The sequence below is a fragment of the Phaseolus vulgaris genome, chromosome 1 (genome assembly GCF_000499845.2).
Source record: "Phaseolus vulgaris cultivar G19833 chromosome 1, P. vulgaris v2.0, whole genome shotgun sequence".
NCBI classification, from domain to species: Eukaryota; Viridiplantae; Streptophyta; class Magnoliopsida; order Fabales; family Fabaceae; genus Phaseolus; species Phaseolus vulgaris.
Window position 1 is genome coordinate 45,569,569 of NC_023759.2, and position 25,450 is coordinate 45,595,018.

General features: G+C 31.1%; 2 protein-coding genes across 2 annotated transcripts; both read left to right on the forward strand.

Moving 5' to 3' along the window:
- The first annotated feature begins 651 nt into the window (after positions 1-651).
- Positions 652-16,527, forward strand: LOC137814639 (uncharacterized). The gene is made up of 27 exons (XM_068617468.1): positions 652-1,068; positions 1,157-1,251; positions 1,411-1,513; positions 1,884-1,988; positions 2,134-2,296; positions 3,291-3,411; positions 3,609-3,677; positions 3,784-3,864; positions 3,993-4,087; positions 4,192-4,342; positions 5,008-5,094; positions 5,219-5,338; positions 5,418-5,546; positions 5,648-5,745; positions 5,851-5,974; positions 6,130-6,237; positions 7,037-7,175; positions 9,152-9,262; positions 9,367-9,491; positions 10,546-10,725; positions 10,831-10,941; positions 12,964-13,128; positions 13,201-13,359; positions 13,591-13,824; positions 14,184-14,351; positions 15,170-15,282; positions 15,406-16,527. The coding sequence occupies exons 1-27, from the start codon at positions 900-902 to the stop codon at positions 15,950-15,952; spliced, it is 3,870 nt and encodes a 1,289-aa protein (XP_068473569.1). The 5' UTR covers positions 652-899; the 3' UTR covers positions 15,953-16,527.
- A 2,099-nt stretch (positions 16,528-18,626) lies between these two features.
- LOC137816221 (syntaxin-121-like) lies at positions 18,627-20,036 on the forward strand. Its single transcript, XM_068619297.1, has 2 exons — positions 18,627-19,185; positions 19,625-20,036. The coding sequence occupies exons 1-2, from the start codon at positions 18,627-18,629 to the stop codon at positions 19,984-19,986; spliced, it is 921 nt and encodes a 306-aa protein (XP_068475398.1). The 3' UTR covers positions 19,987-20,036.
- Positions 20,037-25,450: the final 5,414 nt, after the last annotated feature.

Consider the following 25,450-nt stretch of genomic DNA (forward strand, 5'->3'; position numbering starts at 1 on the left):
TTATATTTGTTGTATAATATTTCATTACAATTAACTTGTATGTGCCTTATTTGTCTTAATCAGTATTTTATTAAAACTAGTTCTTAAATTTATATAAACGCTTATTATGTAAGTGCCTTAATTGAAACTCTACAATAAAACTCCTTGTAAACTTCTTTACAGGAGTAAAGCCTTATACTATAGTACATCTTAACACAAAGTTTACAATATTAGTATATATTTATATATTTTGTTTATTATATTGTCAACGGTGTTGCATAATTAGTCAGGATTTAAATTTGAGAACAAATATAAACCAATGCAAATGATTGTTTGTTATTCCAATGAATTAATTAACTCTTCTTATCACCTCAGTGAGAATATTAATTTTGCAAAATTTTGAGTTAATGAATGTAATTTACTTAAAAAATACATAAATATAATTTTTGTAAACATTATATATAAAAAAATATTTTTTATTTATCAATTCGTATTCTCTTAAGTTTCATTTCAAACTAATTTAGTTTTATTGAGGAATGAGTAAAATTTTACTAAATATTGCTTTTAGGAAAAATTAAACTCGTAGAATGTCCAAACAATTGGTTATGTAAAAAAGAAATCCTTTTTTTTTTACAAATGTTTATATAAAAATTATAAATGCATTTATTTGTTATTACTAATCTTTGCCTGGACTCTGGTAGACGACGTCGTAGAAGGCAAAGGCAACTTCCTCTGGAGACTGAACTGTGTGTGGGTTCCCGTTTGTGTTACTCCCCAAATTCCAATCGCACCTTGACGGCAGAGATCGGATCTGCTCTGCATCTCTCTCAGACCGACACGAGAGAGAGTGAGGCGACTCTACCACATCGCAGTGCCGGCGAGCTGCGAATAACCTGCCAAAGGAGAATATCCATTACACGATGGCGACGATAGATCCGTTGATGACGCCGCTGGGGCAAATGCTATTGGAGGAGATCACTCCGGTGGTGATGCTTATTTCAACTCCTTCTGTCGAAGAAGCTTCTCTCAAGAACGGCCTCTCCTTCCTCCAGACGCTAACGCCGTTCTGCTCTTTCGACAACATCGACGGTAATCTCGTTCTCCGCATCCAATCCTTTTTAATTCATTATCCGCTACGCCTTCTCACTCCTCACCAGCATTGTACCACATCGTGCAGTGCCTGTTAGGACTGCCAGTGACCAACCCTATCGTCTTCACAAGTTCAAATTACGCTTGTTCTACGCCTCCGATGTGAAGAGGCCCGATTTGAAGGTAATTAACTGCTCGCGCGTTCTCTTATCAATGCCGGCCATCGCTTTATCCATGTTTTGGATGTGCTTGATTCGTAGATTTTTTTGAATGTTCCGTGATTTGTTTGATGTTTAGGATTTATCATGTGGTTCTATTTGTGTATCCGCATCTTTTTACTAGGTAGCTAAAGAGCAATTGAAGCAAGTTATCACGGAGGCAGGGGAGAAAGAGTTTCCTGACTCGAGTTCTGATTTGCCGGAAATTAATCTTGAACTTTCCTCGAGTAAGTGACTTCACTGTATCTAATTGTTTTTTGTTTTGTATGTTCATATACGTGCCTTCACATGGTAAAACAATTAGATTTAATAGTTTAGTTTATATGTGGATGAATGCGCGGCTATACATCGAATAGTTAATATTTATTTTGAATTGCTTGGGCTTGGAATTCAGCTGAGCTCGGGTACTGGGTTTTTCAGTTTGATTAAACTGCGGACATGATATATTTCAATAATTTAATTGAACAAAACAAAGCTTGAGGTAATATTAGTGCTATACTGCTATAATAGGCTTCACTTGGGCTGGAATGGTGATGCCAAGGTAGTTTAGTTCTGTCATTGTCTAAGACCTGGTTTGGTTGACAAATATTTTTGTAGGTTCTGAATACCAAAATACACCATCTTGGTTTCGGTTTCTCAATAAAGAGCTTGTTCGTGTGGCTTCCTTTTCAGACCATGAAGCTTTTGACCATCCCGTGATATGTAAGATTTGGAATCAGTTAGAGCTCTTATTCTTTTGTGTTGGAATTTTCTCATACATAGTATTGATGTTGAATTTTTCTTCTACTTTCTGTCTTCTGAATGTATCTTTTCGAATATATTTGTCTTTCCTCTGAATAATTTGCAGGTCTTCTAGCTGTCTCTTCTAAGGATGAGCAACCTATTAACAGATTTGTTGAATTTTTTAATACCGATAAGCTTCCTTCCCTTTTTAATGATGGTGCAATGGATCCAAAAATTTCAAAGCATTACTTGTTAGTGCATGATAATCAAGATGGTCCTGCAGACAGGTATAAATGATGCTGCCTTTTTTGTTTGAGAAGCTTTTTAAGTGTGCATATACTTAGAACATGCACTGGTTGATAGTTACTTCACGATCTTAAATAATCTCCATGTTTTTTTTCTATTTTAGCCATCTTGCTTGCTCCTATGTGTGTCCCCAACATTTTATAGTATTGGCCCCAAATATTTAAGTTACAAATTTGTGGTATGACATCTCCCATCTTTACTTCCAAGTCATATTCCCCTTGTCTCTTGCCAAAATTATTGTTAGCCATATAGTTTATCTTATTCATACTTAGGTGAAAACCTTTTGTTTCCAAAATTTGTCTCCAAAGCTCAAGTTTAAAGGTAATCACCTCCTTTCATTCCTCAATCAAAATCATGTTATCTGCAAAAAGCATGCAATTAGGGATAGTCTTTTGTATTGTTCTTGGTATCTAGAACCAAAACTGGATTACTTAAGGAGGATTAGACTAGGACTTAAAGATGAGCCTTAATGTAATCCTATCTCAATAAGAAAGTCTTTAGTCTCTCAACTTTTGGAGTTCTCACACCAGTTTGGATATAATAAGCCATGCATATGAACTAATTTTTCTTCCAAAGTATCCCATAACACTTCCCTGCTCTTGATCACAAGCTTTTTCTAGTTTAATAAAAACCATATGTAAGTCTCTTTTTTCTGCAGTAACTTTCTATCAACCCCCATAAAAGATGAATGCCTTCTTCTGCTGTAGACTTTCTTGGCAAAAAACTAAATTCATTCTTTGCAATTCTTGTTTCTTTTCTTAATCTATGCTCAACCACTTCTCAAAATTTCATAGTGCGAGTGTGAGCATTGAAACTGAAAAAATGTTTTATTAAGGAAAGAGAACGAAAATTTGGAAGTTGTTTGCTGCAACTTGATGCAATCTCGGGTCGTCTCTATTCATTAATTTGCTTTGGAAAGATATATAGTTATATGTAGTTTTAGACTTATTTGAGTTGCTTATTCTTCTTCAACAGAGCAAGTAGAATATTGACAGAAATGAGGAGTACTTTTGGTACAAACGATTGTTCGTTGCTTTGTATTAATTCTTCTGTGGATGCTCCATTCAAACATCAAGATAATCCTTGGGCTTCATATGTAAGTTTGTTTGGCGAGGACTTGTAGCTTCTTCTTTTCCAGAATAAAACAAGTTGATTATTTAGTTCATCTTCCTTGCCTCATGCTTTTTCCTTTTTCTTGTGTTCTGGAGCCTATGTTAAAAATTATATAAAATTTTGGTTCTGTTGATATGAAAGTAAGCAATTTAGGCTGTTGTCTCCTGAAATCTGTGACAGATAACTGATTCCTCATCCACTCCCAGTCAAGGTCTTGGTTGCTTTCTTAACATGGGTGATATTGATGAGGTATTTGGCTTTTGCTACCAGAAAGGCTGTTAGATTCATTATATTGGATTTATGCTTACATCATACCTGCATTTTTTTCCTACCTATTTTTGTTGCCTGCGTACAGATTAAAGTTCTAATGCAAGATTTATCATCTAAGCACATCATTCCAAGTATGGAGCAAAAAATTCGTATACTCAACCAACAGGTTTGTTATGTTTAGCCCCTTTTTGAATTCATGGTTTTTGAATTTGTTAATCCAGACCCTAGATTAATTAGTTTGACCTATATTCTGATTGTCCTTCACTTTTTTCTTTATTATTTTCTTTTGTTTAGGTTTCTGCAACACGGAAAGGGTTTAAAAATCAAATAAAAAATTTATGGTGGAGAAAAGGGAAAGAAGACGGTGCAGATTCTCTCAGTGGTCCTGCGTATGTTAAATTTATTTATATCTTATGATAGAATATACACATATGCTATGTATAATTCAATTTCTGGCATTTTTCTAATATGGTTTTGGTTTTCATTGTTGAAGGTATAACTTTAATTCCATTGAATCCCAGATTCGAGTTTTGGGTGATTATGCTTTCATGTTACGAGATTATGAACTTGCCTTGTCAAATTATCGCCTAATTTCCACAGATTACAAGATTGATAAAGCCTGGAAGCGCTATGCTGGTGTGCAGGTAGTTATTATTATTATCTTTTATATTCCAAATGGAAAGGGCTTTCAGATGATGATGCATGGTTGGTTAGATGTTTTCACATTAGATTAGTTTTTTTTTTTTGTGGAGAAGCAGTGGAAGGAAGTTGAATTGGATTCAATTTCTTCCCTTGGTAATAAAGAGTTATTTCAGAAGAATGATTTATTTCTATCATTTATCTTCTACCCATTTTGAATTTTTATTACCCTATTGTCATGTTCTTACTGAAGGATTTATTTATTTTTCTTAAAGCATGAAACATTGAAATGCTGGTAATATTGTTGATGAGATACTCTACATGGCTCATTGCTTGTCGTTTTGGATTAAAGTCAAAATAATCTTATTGACTTCTAAGTAAAAGTTACATTACAATAAGGGTTTCAGATGAACTTCATGCCTTGCATTAGTCATGCTTATTGTTAAAGATGTTCTTTGACATTTTTGTTTTATTGTAGTTCTTCTTATTAGCATTTACCATTTCATTATCTGAAGTAAAAATAAAAGAATTTTAAGAAAAAACCCTTTTTGAATTGTTCCTTTTCCTAGTGTTGTAGTTCCTTAACATTGTTTTTTTTCAATACATAAGTTTTCAGATGGTAGAATGTTCTGAAATACATCACTCTCTGTTTCTCTACTTTATTTTTCAGGAAATGATGGGACTTACTTACTTCATATTGGATCAATCAAGAAAGGAAGCCGAATATTGCATGGAAAACGCTTTTAACACATATTTAGTATGTATGGTTTATGTTGGATCATGAGAAAGATTGAGTAACGTTTTTTTTCTTCTAAAAAGGCTCTGTTACTGGTATATACCTTTCACATTCTCTTTTTGATCAATTAACTTAACATGTTCAGAAGCTTGGATCATTGGGTCAGCTAAATGCAACACGATGTGGTCTGTGGTGGATAGGAATGTTAAAGGCACGTGATCAATATAAGGAGGCAGCTACTGTTTATTTTCGTATTTGTGGTGAGGTAGTGTTTTTTTCAGAAAATAAAAAAAATTATAATTTGTGATTATTGTTTTCCGCTGTTGACCAATTTGTTGTCTTAGGATATCCTACATTCTGCTGTGATGCTTGAACAAGCATCATACTGCTACTTGTTGTCTAAACCCTCCATGTTACGCAAATATGGATTTCATGTAGTGCTTTCCGGTGAGCAGTATAAAAAGTGTGACCAGGTACATTGGAATATCAACAATATGCAGCACTCCCCATACCAATTTAATAATGTATTTTTTTCCCTGCTAATTTTTTTTATCTTTGACCTTGACATGCTCAGATTAAACATGCAATTCGAACCTACCGAAGTGCTCTTTCTGTTTTTAGAGGAACTACTTGGAGTTACATCAATGATCATGTTCATTTCCATATAGGACAGTAAGTTAGACTAGGTTCATTTCCATATTCTATTGTGATTTTCTTTTATCAAGAAGCATGTCCTCTACATGCTTTGAACTTTCTTAATTGAGATGGTTGTTTTAGGTGGTACGCTTCTCTTGGGATGTATGACGTGGCTGTCAAGCATATGACAGAAATCTTGTCCTGTAGCCACCAGTCCAAGACAACACAGGAATTATTCCTAGGCGACTTTCTTCAAATTGTGGAGGTGCTAGTGCTTTTTTAATATTTTCTGAATTTTTTTTTATAATTCCTAAAATAGTTTGCTTTTAACAAAACTATAATTTCAGTGTTTTTTGTATCTCGATGCTAGGACAGAAGCTAATTAATTTGACAGTTGTCTTAATTTTTTGTTTACCGTAGAAAACTGGACGGACGTATGAGGTAACAAAGCTTCAATTGCCTGTAATCAACATCTCTACACTCAGGGTCATCTACGAAGATTTCCGGACGTTTGGATCCCCTTCAGCTGTAAGTAGAATCCAATTCCATGCTTCCCCATTGTGTGAGTGAAATTGCAAGAGAGAAATATTCACAAAAATATTTACTGTTTGGGAACAATTAAGCATCTGACTAGTTAAAGATGTTCAAAAAGTTGTTAATGAGTAGCCACTTGTTGACTAGTGGGCATCTTGAGTGGTTAAGTTTTTATTCCAGTATTTCTTTTTTAATTTTACATCGTCCTTCATTTTCAGTTTTGAGGTGAATTTTTCCTTCTTTGTTCTTTGACCTCATTGAAAAGCGTGAAACACCTTATCATAATGGACTTTACCTGATTGTTAGGAACTATGGATCATATTTAAGACTAAACTACTAAAGAATCATTCTATTCATATTGCTGTGTCCTGGCAATCTTAGCCACTTATTATGGCTAATTTATTTGATTTGCTATGAAATTAGCTTAGATTTGCTTTGAAACAATTTAAGTAAACTACTGAGTGGGCCTCATATAACACCAATTTTAGCCCAAAATATTCTGTACTATGGAAACAATAGAATCATTCTTTTGTGACACAATCAATTCATTCAACAGAGATTAGGGCGGGCTCTGTGTATAAATCCTTGCTGAGGTGATTGCTAGCAATGAGTAGAAATTATGCTTCTCATTGTGTGGTTTGAAAAGGGTCATTTAGGATTTTGTTTTTCTTCTCTATTCAATTTTTGATATAACCATTATACCATGGGTTTTCATTGTTGTACTTGTGTTAATAGTTAATGGCTGTAGTTTGATGCTTGAAGCGTCACCTCTCTCTGGTAACTATCATTTCAGGCTAACACTAGAGAAAGCTTGTGGCGTTCTTTGGAGGAAGAAATGCTACCATCGTTCTCTGCTGCCAAGACTAATTGGTTGGAGTTGCAATCAAAGCTTATTTTAAAAAAGCACAGTCAAAATGTTTGTGTTGCAGGCGGTAAGTGGTAGAGTTTCATCTGAGATTGATAATTGAATCCTTATATTTCTTTTTATTTCACTCAAATATTTTTTCAATTCTCTTGACCCCTAACTATTAGAGGATAAAAACTTCATTTGCTGTCTTATATTTTATGTGATAGATGTTAGAGATATGATTTCATTATGTTAGAGATATATATGATTTCATAATATTAAATAGGGAGATATGATATGATTTGATAGGGAAATATCTTACCAAATATTTTATATTATTAGATATTATTTTATTCCTTATTATATCTCATGTTCATTGTGAAGAAGAATAATCATGTCTGCACATAACGCACAATTCATTTTATTCCCTTTTGATTTCTCTCTTAACATCTTGCTAGAGTAGTATAATCCTGTGACTTTTTTCTATCACTATTCCTTTCGACATGGGATCATGAGCCCAACAAGAAGGGAACTCAAATCAAGGCTTTCCATGGCGGTCCACTATTCGTAGGAGTAAATTTAGAAATTGTGTACATTTCTTGGTTTCTTTTTTTCCCTGCTGTCACTTTTTGCGCCAGATACACTATTCAGCCACCGTTACAGTTCACCTCCATGATTTTTCTTCGACATAGATGACTTTTCGGCCATCTCTTTTCAGCTGGCACTATTGTTCACCCCTTATGACTCTCAAACAAACCTTTTCCTGTGAGCTTTTTTTCCAGCTAGTTATTGTTTACCGCTGATGTTTTTCCAGTGAGTTTTGTTTACCATTGATGTGTTTCTGGCAAGTACTGTCCGATAAGTATTGTTTACCGTTGATATCGCTGTTTTTCTAGCAGGTACTGTCTATCATCAATGTTTTCTTGCGATTACTGTTGATTTTTTTCCAAGTAGTATCGTTTACTCTCAACGTTTGTCTAGGAAATACTATTTATTGCTGACAATTATCCCTGGAGTACTGTTTACTGTCTTGCCTTACCATTTTTAACAAGCTTGACTCATGATATATATTCTAGTTTGAGGAGAAGTGTTAAAGACATGATTTGAAAGAATGAAGCATATTGAATATTGAAAATTGGCTGTCACTTTGATAGAGAGAAAGTCATGATTGGGAAATATCTACCAGCTTTGTCTTTATTTACTTTGTCATCTTCGACAGCCAATTGACTTGTTTGCCAAGTCTTTCAATGAGTCTTGTATTGACATATTTGTAAAAAGCTTGTCTCATATGATACATATGCTCCAACTTGATGGGGAGTGTAGAGATATATTTTAATTATGTTAGAGATATAAATTGATTATGTTAAACAGGTAGATATGATATGATTCGATAGAGAAATATCTTACCAAATATTTCACATTATTAGATATTATTTTGTTCCTTATTGGATCTCTTGTTCATTATAGATTAAGAAAATTCATGTGTGTAGAATCAAGTGGACATTAGTTTTTTAGGGTGTCCCAATCTTAAGCCTCAGACATCGTCAGGTTTTATTCTATTATGACGTAAATGATTATTAGTTGTTAACAACCCTGTGGTCTGCATTAGACCATCAGGAGTGGAACAAGGACATCTGTTGTTGTAAATTGTAATATTTTAAATATTGGCAATTTAAGTAGTTGAATAATACTCAGTGCTTTTGGCATGTACACGTTGTAATTATGTGTTAAATTAAAACTTGAAATAATTCCCATATTTCGTTATCCTACAATTATTGTAGAAGACAGAGCATTTAAGCAGATCCATCGATTCCATTAGTTTAGGGAATTGAATTGAACTGTTAGTTTATGAAGTGCCTGATTTTTACTTGAAATTAATTTGAAAACTTGATGAGGGTGGGACTTTCTTGTGTAAAATCCTTCTGATATTAGTGTAAAAAATAAAAGTATGAAGAGTAGAATTTTTAAAAATTGGATCTGTTTTTATGTATTTTTAAAGTTGTTAAGGCCCTCCTTGATGTATTATTGGTGCATTGTTTATTTTTTTGCACCCATTTGCAGAATCTGTGAAGGTGACTATTGAATTTAAAAATCCTCTTCAAATCTCAATTCCCATATCTAGTGTTACACTCGTATGCAAGTATTCTGCCAGTACTGATCAAGTTATATCAAGTAAGCTATGAATGCCTGCTTATGTCTTCTACCATTTTTTTTATAAATTTCTGCATTTTTTTTTATATTTATTCATTAGTAATACTCTGTTATGGGTACTACAGATGAAATTGAGTCAAGTATGGAGAAAGATAATAAGGTTGACCACTTTAGAAATATGAGCTCTGACAATTCCTCATTTATGGTATCTGAGGTTGATTTCTTACTAGGAGGTGGTGAAACAACCATGGTGAGTTTTTGTTTCAGACACAAATTATAGTATAAGAGATATTCTCTTGTCTAAAAATATGCAAATTGTGTTGCATTAAGGAAAATCGAGAAATTTATTTTCCATCTTAACTTTGTGCATATCTCCAATTAAACCGAGCTTAAGTAGAAGAATGGCACTAGACTTCTGTCGTGGAAGATGAAGATAAATTTTCCTTTTGGCAAGGTGAAAATGATGTATATCTTTTTTGTTCAGATTGTCTACCTTAAGAATACAGCGGACTAAAATATTAATTAGAAAAAGAAAAAATGATGTTCTGTTTTTTTTTATTTGATTGTAAAGTTTGAGTTTAAAATTTAGGTTGAATGGATTAATGTTAATTTGTGACTTTTAAAACCGATTATTTTGTAGAAGTTGTGTGAGAAATGAAAAGAAAAGGAGTATCAGAATAGAAAAGCTCTTGAAAATGTGTGCGTACTACAACAAAACCACAAGTGGCATAATGCACAAAGTTAGAAAGACACCCATAACACTCCAAAAACTTCCAACAGATTATTCTTTTAGAAAGTAGCTGCCTGACAATGCACATAAGAGAATGTCTTGATTTTTCCTATTTTGCTTTTGTCAGGCCAAAAATAACTAAGGTGCGTATAATAAAAAATGAATGGGGTGCAATTTAGGGTTCGCTATCAAGAGCAATAGGAAAAGGATCTGCACTGTATAACTAAGTACTGAGTTTGCAGCAGGGAGGGTAGAGAAAACGTGATTTGGTTGTATCGGGTATTAGGCTAGGGAGTGAGATTGGAGAGGCTAGTCTGGGACTTTTGGGAGATCCACTGCCCAGGACATGTTCTTTTTCCATCGAATTTCCTTTTTCATCAGTCTTCAGCATTTAGGCACTGTATGATCTATTTCATCAATAATACATTGAAATTACTGTGAATTTCCATCTTCTTTTCTGCCATATTTTGGTAGCTATCTTTTTACACAAATACGTTTGCCTTTGTTATGTGTATATTCTATTTTCAAGTTATCATTTTTGCAAAATTAACATTGTGTAGTACTGGTTCTCCAGATCGAATTATCAGTTACTCCCAAGGAAGAGGGTACTCTTGAAATTATTGGTGTTAGGTGGAAACTGTCGGGAACAATCGTGGGCTTTTACAACTTTGAGTTGGGTCAACCAAAGAAGAATATAAAAGGAAGGAAAACAAAGGACTTGCCAAATGAGAAATTTAAATTTATGGTTATTAAGGTGCTTGCTTTTATCCTTCACTTTCTCACTATTGTCTTTTTTCCACATGAATCTTGTAGTCTCTAAGTTTGGACTAAAACAGCTTTTTCCTTTCCAAACTTCCAGAGCATACCCAAGCTTCAGGGTTCCGTCCACCCTTTACCTGGAAAGGCATATGCTGGAGATTTACGTCAACTTGTTTTGGAATTGAGGAATCCATCGGAGTTTCCTGTTAAGGTACTGTGTATGGAGTTAACTTGCTCTAAGAAAATTTAAACAATTTCAATAATAATTTTCCATGTGGTTGTCAAGCTACTTAATGAGCGTGATGTACTTTTAATGAGAATATTGCACAAATAAGTATGCTTAAATGATGCATAAATAATATAGAAGAATAAGTACGGTGCATGAACAATTATTACAATTTAAAAAAGGATGATTAAAGCCTTAAATATTTCTTTCCTTTGTTTCTTTTCTTTAAGTTCATTAACTTTCATTTTCTCTTTCCAGACATGTTTTCTCACTTCTTTTATTTTCCTTTCTGTTTAATACACGTTGGTCAATATGATCTCATTACCAAACAGGGGTGTCTCCCTGATGGGTAATCTGTTTTTTCTCTCTTGCAAAATTGAGTCTAGAACTCTTTAGTATGTCAGCTGCTAATCAGTTAGTTCAATATTAAAAGGAAACAATAATAAATTAGCAACACAGTCCTAATCACTTTGACTGACTTATCTGGACTCAAAAACTGGTTGAACGAGTCTAATCAATTTGCTGTCCTGCTTTAATTGATTATGAAGCTTATGGAATTAACCTCATCAATTAGCAACTTGGATCTGGTGAATAAGGAAGCTCCTGCTGCATAACATAATTGATTAGCATCCCCGTTGTCATTTTGAGATTTCTTGTTCCAATTTTTTCTCTGATATTCATACTAACTTCAATGATTTAAACTATCTTTTAAGATTGGTTAGCCTCATTCTATCAACATACTCAAGATTTTCAGAATATTACGGCAAGAAAGAAACTCAGTTTTTACTTTGTCCTCTCAGCATTGTTTGAACATCCGTAAAAGAGGTTTCTGCATACCTAATATGGGATCTGCATGCATGATCCTTAAAAGCTATTTTTTTAAATGTTTTTGGGTTCCCATAATTATAACCACTCTATTTTGATTCCTTATTGATTTTCAAATTTTTGTTATGGTATGTCAGTAGCTCAGTCAAATTCACTGCATAGCAACTACCACACAAATAGAGAACGATAACAAAGAAACCTGCAAAATATAGATGGTACAAGGTAAACAGCAAGAGGAAGAATAAGAAAGAATCACACACAAATTAATGTGGTTCAATTGAAGTGTTAATTAATTTCAATTTACATCCACGGGAGAGTTCACTAAACTTGGAGACTATAACATTACAGTTTCTCTTGCACAACAAACTCTCACTCAAGTATAAATAACTCAAACGTTAGTTTTCACTGATGATACAAATGTCTTATTTATACATCAATACCGTCATAAATAACACAAGTGAAACCTGCTTAAACTAACAAGGAAGATATGTGAATAGTGCTTCTCTTTACTGAACTGGAAAGTCACTTAGATGGTTTCACCAAACAATATATGGTCTCAGTAGAAGTTAAGAGACCAGATGATCTCCTAAGACCATCGACCAAACATGATAGAATTTGTGTATCAAACCCGGATGGTCTAGCACAGTTAGCCTGTTTAGGAACCTTTAAACAAGATTTTAGCAGGTCAATCTTCACATTATTATAGGTGGAGGTGATGATGTTACCATGGTATGACATTTCATTTACACATCTTACCCTCTATCAAAGCAAGATAATGATGACTAAAGTTAGGTGTTTTCAAATAATGAGGGAGCAGAACTTGAAAAACACACAATAAGTGACAAAAACAAACAAAAAATTATATTCTAGGGACTATAAATATATTTAAGCCAATATTTATATAGCAATCACTTCTAAAATGTGTGTGTATATATAATATGCTAATGAGAGGAAAGTATTTAGTGAAAAGAGCATTTATTATATTGAAAACACAAACTATTCAATACCTGCTATTATATAAGGATATTAAAAGACTTTTAGTAAGATGTTTTAAATGTTCTTTTACTAGTTTCCTTATTAGCATGGCCTTGTATTGGGTGAACTTCAGATCTTTCTTTCTTCCTCCTTTTTCTTTAGCACTGCTTTTTTCTTTATACATTTTCTCATTTGTGGTTTTGGCAGAATCTGAAGATGAAGATAAGTCATCCTAGGTTCCTTATAATTGGGAAGCAGGAAACTGTGATGTCAGAGTTTCCTGCATGTTTAAGAAAGAAGACAGATTCAGTACAAAGTGATCTGCATGCTAATCCTAATATCACGTCTAACACTGTTTTTTTGTTTCCAGAGGTCAGTATTGTTATTTCTTTCATATTTGGCTCCTGTTAACTCCTTGATCACATGATTTACACTTCCTTTCAGGGTACATCAGTTCAAGGTGAAACACCCTTCTTGTGGCCTCTTTGGTTTAGGGCTGCTGTTCCAGGTGATATATCTCTTTGCATGAGCATATATTATGAGATGGGAGATGTATCAAGTATCATCAAGTATCGCACTCTTCGCTTGCATTACAATGTGCAGGTTAGCGTAATGAATGCTGAAGAAAACTTTTGGGCTTCACTGGTTTTATTTTCTTTATATTGTAACCTGTTTTTTATTGTTTGGTGGCTGGAAAAAATAATTGAATGATTGTGTTAGTGTGATTTTTTGCTGCGTTGTGAATTAAAAAAAAACAGTTAAATGGTTCATTTTTTGTATATGCATGGCATAGAATCTTGTTAATTCGCAAGTACCAAATTTTGGTCGTTGCAGGTATTACCATCATTGGATGTCTCCTTTCAAATCTGTCCTTTCCGATCAAGCTTAGAAGAATTTCTTGTTCGATTGGATGTTGTTAATAAGACTAGCTCAGAAAGTTTCCAAGTATGTCAGTTGTCATCAGTTGGTCACCAGTGGGAAATCTCATTAGTTCAAGCTCCGGATAGTATTTTTCCTTCACAATCATTGATGGCTAGTCAAGCAATATCATGTTTCTTTACACTAAAGGTTTGTCTGAAGTGATTTATGTGTGAAAACTTTTATTTCAAATGCAAGTTAGTATTCAAACCTAATATGAATTTCTCAATCCAGCATAAAAGCTATATTTTCACTTCTACTCAAACATGCTTTTAGGTCCAAACTTGACTTTAACTTCATGCAAACCAAACATTTTTTTATAAAACCCTGTTTATATTTTTCCAACTCGTGTGGGTAGTTCTAACCCCACAAAATGTTATTAGTGTTATTCTATTATGTATCCTCTGTTTATGTGCTTGTACTAAATGTCGTTACTTGTTGAAATCTGTGTGCTTGTTGTGTATGTGTGATTATTACAGTTGCTGAATTAGGTTATTCTTTGCCCTCAGAAATCAAGGAGGCTTCCGACATTTGGGGACAACATGTCCACATTGCCTGTCAGAAGTAATGCAAGATTGGTACCCCAAAGTATTGAAGATATAGTTTATGATATAAACAGTGCACCTTTGGTCAATTTCCATCATTATGAAAGATTGCAGCAGGAAGTTTCATACAAGGTAGATGTTTATTTTGTTTTCACGTGAGTCCAACCAAAGTGTATCTTTTTTGTAATTTTTATTCCATATCATTTAGGGTATGTTTGATTGTGCTGGTGAAAGTGGGAGGGTAGAAAGCAAATGATGGCATAAAAATATTTTTTAACCAAATGTATTTTATTATATTTTTTTATGCCCTTTTAGGGTACTAATCCAGAGTAAAGTGATATTCTCTGCATATTTTCCGGCTTCTCAAGCTCATACACTTTTTCCATTACCATATTCTCTTAAATACCATACACCTTTTAAATGATTTTCCTTGGCTATAAATATACATTGGGATATATTTATCTTCTTCCCTTCTAAGCCCATGGTTGCTTTAATGATACTGGCATATCTGATTTGCTTGGATTGGGTCGTGCTACTGCACTCATAATTTCTTTGCTTCCTTACCTTTTGTTTTAATTATTTTTCTGTCATACATGTTTTTTTCGTTCTATTCGATCAGTTGAGGCTTTTAACTTTCAAGTAGGACTGACTAACCAAGTATCAAAATCTCAATTAGCTATGAGAATATTTTTATCTATTTTTCATATTTTACTAGATTTCACTTTATCTTTTGTTGGTTAATTAACTAGGAAGATAGATAAGATATTTCGATTAGTACTAATATAAGTTTTTTTTTATATTTCACTTTGACTGCCACAGGCATAGGTTGTAGGACAAATTTGTTTGCCAGTGTCATAGGACATTTACTATTGACTGTTACAAAAGTCTTGTCACTGTTTATTGTTTTTCTCTCCTTTTACTGATACGAGCTTCATCTGTTTTTATGGTAGGGTGACTTAAATACTGTTGATTTTGTATTAATCTCTTGCCCATTCAAGAGTAGCGACGATCCAGGTTTCTCTAATCCTTCGTCTGTAATGTCCCATCACGCGTGCCACTTCAGGTATGTTTCTTCCACACATAATACTTCTAATTTTGACTTTATGATAAATTTTAAATTTCCATGTGTATGTTATTTACTAGTCTTTTGGTGGCATTATCTTTATAAGTTTCTGTTTTCTGCTAGTACTGCTAGCACGGGCCCTATTTCGTGGCTAGTGGATGGACCTCAAACCATGCATCATGACTTCTCTGCATCGTTCTGTGAAATAAGTATGAAGATGCACATTCACAATTCATCTGGTGCCACCGCTTTTGTACGCATTGACACCTTAGATTCAGCTGGTAATGGTGGACATATGAACAGTGTAAATGTGGTTCAATCTGCAACTACTGATAACCAAGCTGGATGGCACGATATCACCCCAGTGAATGAACTCAAAGTCACATCAAATGCTCTTGAAACCCAACCAGGAAAGGCACTATCATTGGAAAGTGCCTCCTCATATATTTGGTCTGGATCAAGCTCAACCCACCTCCACATTGAGGCTATGTCCTCGGCAGAAATTCCTCTTCAGATCTGTGTATTCTCTCCTGGGACATATGACCTGTCAAATTATGTTTTGAATTGGAAACTTCCATCCAATGGACAGGGAGATAGGGATGAAAAGAAGCAGCATTCAGGCCAGTGCCAAGGGTATAAATACTATCTTACCGTGCTCCAGTCCACTTGAGAAGTTTGTAAATGTTTTGCTGTTTGTTTATCTCATGCTAGAATTGAGATGAGTTGTAGCCGGGGGGCTGTATATATTGTATACGTTTCCATGTATTGTTAAAATGTCGTTAGGAACTAGGAACACTGTAAAAGTTCGGTGGATAAAGTGGTAAACTCAACTTTTTTATCCGAACAATAACGACGATGGCAACATACAATTCATCCAACAGACTGGCTGGCGTATTTGGACTGGCCAAGTTTGAGAAAGAAAGTTATATAAGTACTTTTACCAACCATCTTTAATTTTTTGCATGCCTCACTGTTAAGTTGGGATGGATGGAATTGCAGAGTGGACACAGCAGAGGTAATCGAATGATAGTTTTTCATCCCTTACCCATCTAGGCGGCGTACAAGCGTCACCAGCGCAAGAATTGATTGCACTTGCACCAAATGTTTTAAGCGTACTTCGACGAGGATGGGAGCAATTCTTCTTTCTATTGTTTCTACACATGAACCAAGCAGTTCAGATTGCTTAGTTTTATGTAAAAAAAGAGGATATGGCATTTTATTGTTATAATAACTTGATTTCTTTAATTCAGAGTTAACACAAGTTTCGAATCGCATTACCTTTAAGCCGAACTCAATTGCAGAGGTTAATTGCATTTCTCATGAATTTGAGTGAGAAGTAGGCTTGCCTTGTTGGAGCTGAAAAGGAAAAAAGGAAAATGCATACTATGATATCATTTTGCGAAAGATAGTCACTACTTTATCATCATCATCATTCAAATTATAATATATCACTTTTATGAATTTGAGTTAGAGAAGTAGGCTTGCCTTTTTGGGGCTGAAAAAGAAAAAAAAGAAAATACTTACTATCATATCATTTTTTTCAGTTTAACTTTTGTTATTGTTCATTAAGGCAGGACGGGTAATCTTTAAGGTAATATGTGTGATACATAGGTTATCCTTTATCCTTCATTGCTTCAGTGAGGTGAAGTGCCCAAAGAAAAATTCTCCAGTGGGTTTTTTTCAATCGAAATAAGTGAAATGTGGGTTAAAAATTTCATAATTTGATCATGTTAGAAGTTATTTCATGATCTATTATAAAAAAATCTATATAATAAACATAAAATAAAATAATATTATAATAAAAAATATTCCTTTTATTATAAACTACTTTTATTTTCTTCTTATCTTTTTTTTTTCAATTCTTCATTTTATATTGTATTTGAAACAAAATATTAACGAATTATAATAGAGAATCCTTTCATTGATATAATAGACTTCCATTTAGTATATTCTGAGAATTCTTTATTGATAGGTATAATCTACCTATGTATCGTTTTTGTTAATATATGAATTTTGGTCTAGTCCAACATATTTTTGTATTTTCTTTCTTTTTCTTTTTTTTAATAATACTTTTTTCATGTGATGACAAATGATTGTTGTTACGTATCAGCCTAACTGAGATGTTAAGAGATGTTAAATGAAAGTTTTTTATAAAAAAATATTAACGAGTTAAATATATTTTTAGTTTGTTGGATGGTTTTTTTTCAGTTATTTTTTATATGATAAATACATTTTTAACGGAAACTGGGATGATTTCAATTTCACATTATAGGAAAACATATTTAACCCAGTATTATATTACTATATGTTTATTCACATGATATTTAAAAAATATCCATTAAACTTTTTCATTTTTAACTATACCATCCAACCAAATCATGTGTATGCCTATTCATGTCATGTCATGTAAAAAAATATCCATTAATTTGATACATACACCTGATTTTTAAGATTATCTTTGGATTAGATAAAATAGAGGAGAAATAGTTAAGAAAGAAAATATAACAGAAATAGATGACAATTAAGTAAAAATATGTGTGATTTTGAATGAATAAAAAATCATAAAGAAATAAGTAAAAAAAAAAGACTGTTTCACTTGCTTAATAAATAAAAAAGAGAGTGAAAAAAATGAATAATATTTAAAATTATTTTAATATAAAATTATTTATTGTGTATACTCTATTATTTTGGTTCTCGTACTGCATCCTCTTTAATTCTCTCATCACTTCAAATTATTTCCCTTATAAATGAATGAATAAATAAAATAGTGTCAATGATGATAAACTATTCTTAAAATCCACAGTCTTAATTTAAAATAAATAAATGGGAAGATAAAACAAATTTAACCATATAAAATTGAATTAAAACACATTACAGTTTAAAATAAATTGGTGCATTTGGATTTACATTTTTTTCTTCTCTTACAGTAACTTTTGAATTTAAAAGTTATCACAACATTTGCTGACACTATATAAATGATGAAATGTGAAGATTTCAATTTTTCTTTTCATAATCTATAATTATAATATGTTTTACACTTGGCTTCAAACTTTTTCAAAATCAATTAGATTATATCCGTTATTATCTAAAACAAATAAAAACAGAAATTTTCTGCTATCTATTTGATATAATGTAACCCAATTTTAACCAACTCACTATTTCTTTTATCTTCATCTTTTATCTTCATCTTCTTCTTCTTCTTCTTCTTCTTCTTCAATCTTCACTCCCTTCTTCTTTATTATCATTAACTATTTCTTTCTCAATTTTCTTTCTATCATAAAACTTTTTCAAACTTCGTATAAAGTGAAATCGCGAAAACAACAACTCGTTTACGTGAAATAATAATGCACGACTTGTTGTCCACCACCTCCTCCAGCCGCAGCTACCAATTTCCGCCATCGGATCACAGTGTAATCGAGATGGCCGGCGGCGACGACGACGACGACGGAGCAAAGAGTCTGGCCAAGTACTTTGGCAACGTGGAAGCAATAACGGAAGAGCTGAACAAGGTGGAGCAGTTGAAGCAGAGTCTGAAGAGGTCTCACGAACAAGGCAAGACTCTTCACAACGGTAAAGCCATGAAGGACCTTCGCTTCTCCATGGAAGCCGAAGTGGCACTCGCTCTCGAGACCGCGAAGTTCGTCAGGTTCCAGTTGGAGGCGCTCGAACGCGCCAACGCCGATCACCGGAGCCTTCCCGGTCGTGGACCGGGTTCGTCCTCCGACCGGTCCCGAACCTCCGTGGTGATCTCCCTGTGGAAGAAGCTGAAGGATTCCTTGGACGGATTCAATGAACTGCGTCACCAGATAAACACGGAACACCGTGAGACCGTTCAACGCCAATATTTCACCGTCACCGGCAATAATCCCGACGACAGTACCCTCGACCTCTTGATCTCTTCCGGTAACACAAATCCTTCTACCACATTTGTCATCAACTTCGTCGTGTTGTGTTTCAACAAGTTCATTATAGCGAGAAATAATATTAACACTCTGACATTGTTTTTAACATTTCTTATAAAAGTAGTTCTTATATATAAGATTTTTTATGTGACTGAGAAACCTTAGGTTACTATATTAGCTAGTGTTTGTTCTATTGAATAGATAATGAAATTAATTCCTTTTCATATTTTGAATTATAAAATGTTCTAAGTTCTTTCAAATATTCACCCAAATACTTTTGAGTCTAAAATGTAACAAGTTAGAAGTAGCTTTGGTTCTCTTTATCTGCATAATATATAATCCACTTACAAATCAGCTTAAATGTGAGTTTTAAATAGATACTTACAAATGAATACTTGAGTGATAGTAACAATTCATATTTGATGCGAATTTTGGTGTAGGTGAGAGTGAGAATTTACTACAAAGAGCCATTGAAGAGCAGGGTAGGGGAAGAATTGAGGACATTATGAATGAAATAAAAGAGAGGCATGATGAGATGAAAGAGTTGGAGAAGAATCTGAAGGAGTTGCATCAGGTGTTCCTTGACATGACAGTGCTGGTTGAATCTCAAGGGGAGCAATTGGATGATATAGAAAACCAAGTGGCAAGAGCAAACTCCTTCGTCAGGAATGGGAGTCAGAATCTGGAAATTGCAAGGAAGGAGCAGAAAAACCACCGCAAGTGGGGCTACTGTGCTATTATCCTTCTTGTAGCAATTGTATTGTTTGTGGTGCTCTTTTTCGTAAGACCATGGGAAAAGTAATACAAGTAGCCACTAACCACCATTACTTATTCTCTCTTCTTCCTACAACAACTTAACCTAATTACCATTCTTATTGGCTTCATTCATCTGGAACTTTTTATGTCTTGGATCAATCAATATCATGTTACAAGGTAGGGTGATTGGCACACTTTCAACATTACTTGGAAGGAAGTGTAGAGGGTGACCAAAGGTTAGATGCTATAATTCTACATATGCTGCAATCTGGAAAAGGTTGTTTCTTCTGTAACTTCTGTTGAGTAGATTTAGGAATTGAAAAATGATAGAAAACCTTGTTTCATATACAATCCTCTTTCTTTACATAAAATTTCAAGTTGTTAATGTATCATTCTTCTTGGGAATTCTTTTACCAGTCATAATTTTTTTTCTTTTAGATATTTTTTAAAGATAGTTAGGTGGTAGTTTTACATAGTCAATGTGTATTTTTTTTTCTTTCTAAATGGACTGCAAAGTATTATAATATTAAACTTAGTTTTTCACTTTACATGAAATGAACTATAAAAAGATACTGATTCTACATAGCACTTATGTTAAAATACTATTTTTCTTCCTAAACTTAATTAATGCAATATGACATTATCTTTATTAAATATTTTTCAATGATAAATAACCTATTTAAACTTTTATACAATGAATATTTTGCGTAAGTGTATCTAAAAACCTTAAGAATTAAAATTGTATATTTTGAAAAAGATTTAGTAAACTAAATTTGAAATTAATTAAAAAACTTGTGCGTATATTTTTTTAAAATATGATTAAACAGATACTTTTAAAGTTAATATCATTCAAATAAACTATTTGTCACAACAATATGAGGAAATAATGTGATTTTGTACTTGAGGAAACCTCGATTCATTCACATATTATAAATTTAATAATTCACTTTTTATATATATTTTTTCTTATATAGTACAACTTGAGACTGTTATTAGCTTTTCCTGACATTGTACAATTTAAAAAAATATTAAATTATTGTTATTATAAATATATTATTATTATCTTAAAAATTCAATTTTATACTGAATCAGATTTTGTTTTGAACTATAAGATTTTCTATTATTTTAAAAGTAAAATTAAATTATATAAATTGTTTTTATTTTAATTATATTTTATTTTAAATTCAAATAGAATCTTATTTAATTTTTAAATTAAAAAAATACGATTACATTTAAGATACCAATATTGTAGTTATATTATTATTTTAGAACTAAAACTAAATTGAATATTTTATATTTTCATGTTAATTTAATTTATCAAAAAGCCTCCTCCGTCTAAAACATAATTTTTTTGACATTTTCTATATATTTTTTTTAATTATTCCTTATATTAATTATTTTTAACCAAGATATAAATTATTTCTTTCTTGTTTTAATTTTTTTTATCAGCAAAGAATTAAATTAATTAAAATGGCATACTTCACATGTATCCCAACCGCCGATAAAAAGAATGATACTGGTTGAATTTATAAACATAAATTAATATTTTTTTATTATTATTAATGATGTAATTATGTTAATTTCAAACAAAAAGATATATATATATAACATACTTATAAAAAAACCAAACTCAATTAGTATTAATTAGATTTTTTTTAATTTTTTTTATATCTTTTTATCTTTATCTTTATTTTGTGGTGCCTTTATTTTATATATTTTCACTTTTTAGTTATTATTTTTTTTTCCATCCTTTATTTATTTCTATTTCTATTTTTATTTTTATTTTTATTGTTACTGTTTTTATTTTCTATATTTATTTATTTTTACATTTTTTTCTTCTCATTTTTAAACATTAAGCGTAGTATTTACATTAGTTTTTTTTAGGATTTTGCATTTAGGGTAGGCACTTCGATATTATTTGTATATCTACTACTAATTAATACTAATTGACTTTGTTTTTTTTAATAATTATGTCCTGTATTTTTTAGTTGAAATTAACATGATTACATAATCAATAATAATAATAAAAAATACTAATTTATGTTCATAGGTTCAACTTTTATGTTGTTGTATGGTTTAATTTTTTATTTTCTTAATTCTTAAAAAAAAATTAAACTAAACATTTTTAATTTACTACTTTTTTTATTTTGTAGAAACCCACTTCTTCATTCATTAATTATAATTATAACTATTTTAAATATTAAAAATATTTATTTTTTAATGTATTTAAAATTAAAATTATAAAAAAAATATTATTATTATTATGTTTTTACTTTTGAAACGGTGTAGATAAAAAAAAAAAAAATAGTTACATTATGTATAAAAAATATAAATAATGTTATATGAGTAATTCACACAACCTTCCAAATATATTTTGTTCATATGAATCAAATGAATGCTTTGAGTCTTTAAATCCTTATTTTGAAGAGATAGGATTCCTAACCATCTAGAACACAGTGATCAAGCCCTCTCTCCAATGCTACAATCTAAGAAGAATTAATCACTCTCTTTTTTATCAGCCAATTAATCACTCTATTATGTTTATTCGTCCTCCTCAGTTCCTTTCTTTCTTCATTTATTTTTTTTCAATTTTATTCTTGAGATTTAAGCAATTCAAAACAAATATTTACCAATATAAAAAATAAAAATTCTTCGTACTTTGTTTTATTTTTAAATATTTTTCTTATTTCGTTTTTCGAAAGAAAAGTTCAAACCATCGTACTTTTCTTCCTTTTTCATATGAAATACTCAAAAAGTGATAAAAGGATGTTTTGTTTTTATTTTATAAAATAAAAAGTACGTGGAAGAATAATTTGACTGATAATTCTTTTAATAACTTGTATGTAAAATTGCCGTTATGTTTTTGAACTATAAGATTTACAATTATTTAAAAACTAAAATAAAATTATATAAATAATTTTTTAGTAACTTTTATTTTAAATTCAATAAAATCTTTTTTTTTCATTTTAAATCAACAAATCCTATTTTAAATCTTGTTGGATTCACTATTTTTTTTGTGTCCTAAAGTGAATGATTATGTATTGTTATTTTCAATTATGATATCGGTTATATTTACTTGTTTTTATTTTTAATTCTTATAAACATATTTCATTTAATTTTAAATATAATTATTTACTGATGTAATTCTGTTAATAACGTCATTATTTATTGGCTTAACATAACACCTTTACCTGACCTGGGATGATATCATAATTCCATACAATCACACACCATTTTAAGCATTATTTTTTATCTTTACGTAGCAAAAATAATAAAAAAACTAATAAAAATAATAATGAAACCAAACAAAAGAAATTAAAAAACAACATATGAACTAACAAGCATTATAACAAAAATTTATTAAATTTATCAATTCATCCACTGTCGAATTACTCATTATATAGTTTCACACATAAGTTGACAAATCTCATCATATTGAACATGTTGAAGATTACATATCAACTAAAAATAAAATTTTCAATAGTATATAAATGGTTATAACACTACAAAAAAAATCATGAAATAGAAACCAATTTTTAGAGACCAAAATAATTAGTTACAATAATAACTAAATTAGAGATCATTTTATAAACTAAAAAAAATTTGGTTTCTAAATTAGTTTATATTATTATTAAATAGTTTCTAAATTAGTATATAATTAGCAAAGATTTTAGTGTAAACTTCACTTTATTTATAAGTTTGAGTTAAACAAAATTTACTTCTTAAAAAAAATGTGTCATCCATATATTTTATCTTAAAAATTCCTTGTTTGTCACTTAAAATTTTATATTAAAGAACTCTAATAATCATTCTCATACAAACAATAACATCCCATATTTGACATTACCATCACACATAATTGCAAATTAATCAAATTCTAAGTTATTTCAGCTTTAATTCCAATTCCTTTTCAATGAAGCAAAAAAATACCGAAATTTCTATGATGTGAACATATATACCTACTACCTTGTGTCCTAGGACTAATTTGGCACGGTGGATTAGTTTAGTTATGATATAAGCTAAAATAGAATGAGACCAATTAATCACTCTATTATGTTTATTCCTACTCCTCATTATTTAATTTTTCAATTTTATTCTCTAGATTAAAAAAATTCAAAACAAATATCACCAGTATAAAAAATTTAAATTCTTCTTACTTTTTTAATTTTTAAATATTTTCTTATTTTGTTTTTCCGAACAAAAGTTAAAACCATCGACCTTTTCTTCCTTTTTCTTATGGAATACTCAAAAAATTATAAAAGGATGTTTTGTTTTTATTTTATAAAATAAAAGTACGTGGAAGAATAATTTGACTGATAAAAGTTTTTTTAATAACTTAACTTGTATATAAAATGACCGTTATGTTTAACGAATACATTGGAAGAAAAATGGTTAGAATAATATTTATAAGAACATTAAAATTAAGTTGACGTAAAAAGAATTGTTTTTCACTTAAATAAAATGAAAAGTTATGTATGAGCTTTCTCTGCGTTTCTTTACTGAACTGCTTTGATTGTTAAATTTTATGGAGTTATATATGCTTTGGAGGAAGCTCAAAAGTTGAGTCTTACTAATGTCTGGTTGGAATGTGACTCTGTCTTAATTTGTGTTGCGTTTAGTGCTAGGACAAATGTTTCTCGGATGCTTCGTAATCGATGAAATACTTGTCTTAATTACTGTGGAAAAATCAGGTTTAGGGTTACTCATATTTTTCGTCATGAAGAGAATGTGTATGCTGAAAAGTTTGCTAATTTAGGATTTATTCATAGAGAATCATTTCATTGGTATAATAGACTTCCATCTAGTCTGTTTTTAGAATTCTTTTTTTTAAAATAAAAGTTTTCATGTTAGGCATCACTATACAACTTAAAATCTCAACTAGGCTTTAAAATTCTTTATTAATAGATATAGTCTACCTATATATCGTTTTTGTTAACATATAAGTTTAGATCTAGTCCCCCATATTTTTGTATTTTTTTTTAATAATATTGTTTTTATGCGATGACAAATGATTGTTGTTACTTGGGATATCAGCCTAGTTGAGATCTCAAGTAGCATAATGATACCTAACATGAAAATTTTTTATAAATAAAAAAATAGAAAAATGAAAAGATAAGAATTATATGATATTATAAATTTTCATGTTTGGTGAAAACTTTAAAATAACGATAAAATTAAAATCTAGAATTTTGTATAAACTACTCAAAATTCTCTCACTACACGTTTAAACATACGGTTCAATTACACACTTTAGGTTATATAATTTAAAGGTGAAGTTTTCAACATTTATAACATTCAAAGTTTTCAAAAGAGTTCAATGATTGTCCACTGTTAATTTTTTTTTATACTGAACATATAAATAATAACTTTTATGACTTTTAATATAATTATTGTAAAATTCAACAATTTTATTATGGTAATATGTGAAAGAATGATGATATAAAATTATTTTATATTGTCAATACATAATCTATTTTTATTTTTAAATATATTAATTAAATATAATCTTA

What these genes read in the sequence shown, in the direction of transcription:
- LOC137816221 (XM_068619297.1), top strand. Translation starts at nt 18,627, where the DNA reads ATGCACGACTTGTTGTCCACCACCTCCTCCAGCCGCAGCTACCAATTT. An exon ending in CGACCTCTTGATCTCTTCCG is followed by an intron (nt 19,186 to 19,624) that starts GTAACACAAATC and finishes ATTTTGGTGTAG; the next exon opens with GTGAGAGTGAGAATTTACTA.
- LOC137814639 (XM_068617468.1), top strand. Translation starts at nt 900, where the DNA reads ATGGCGACGATAGATCCGTTGATGACGCCGCTGGGGCAAATGCTATTG. An exon ending in TGAAGAGGCCCGATTTGAAG is followed by an intron (nt 1,252 to 1,410) that starts GTAATTAACTGC and finishes TCTTTTTACTAG; the next exon opens with GTAGCTAAAGAGCAATTGAA. An exon ending in CTGTTTTTTTGTTTCCAGAG is followed by an intron (nt 13,129 to 13,200) that starts GTCAGTATTGTT and finishes ACTTCCTTTCAG; the next exon opens with GGTACATCAGTTCAAGGTGA.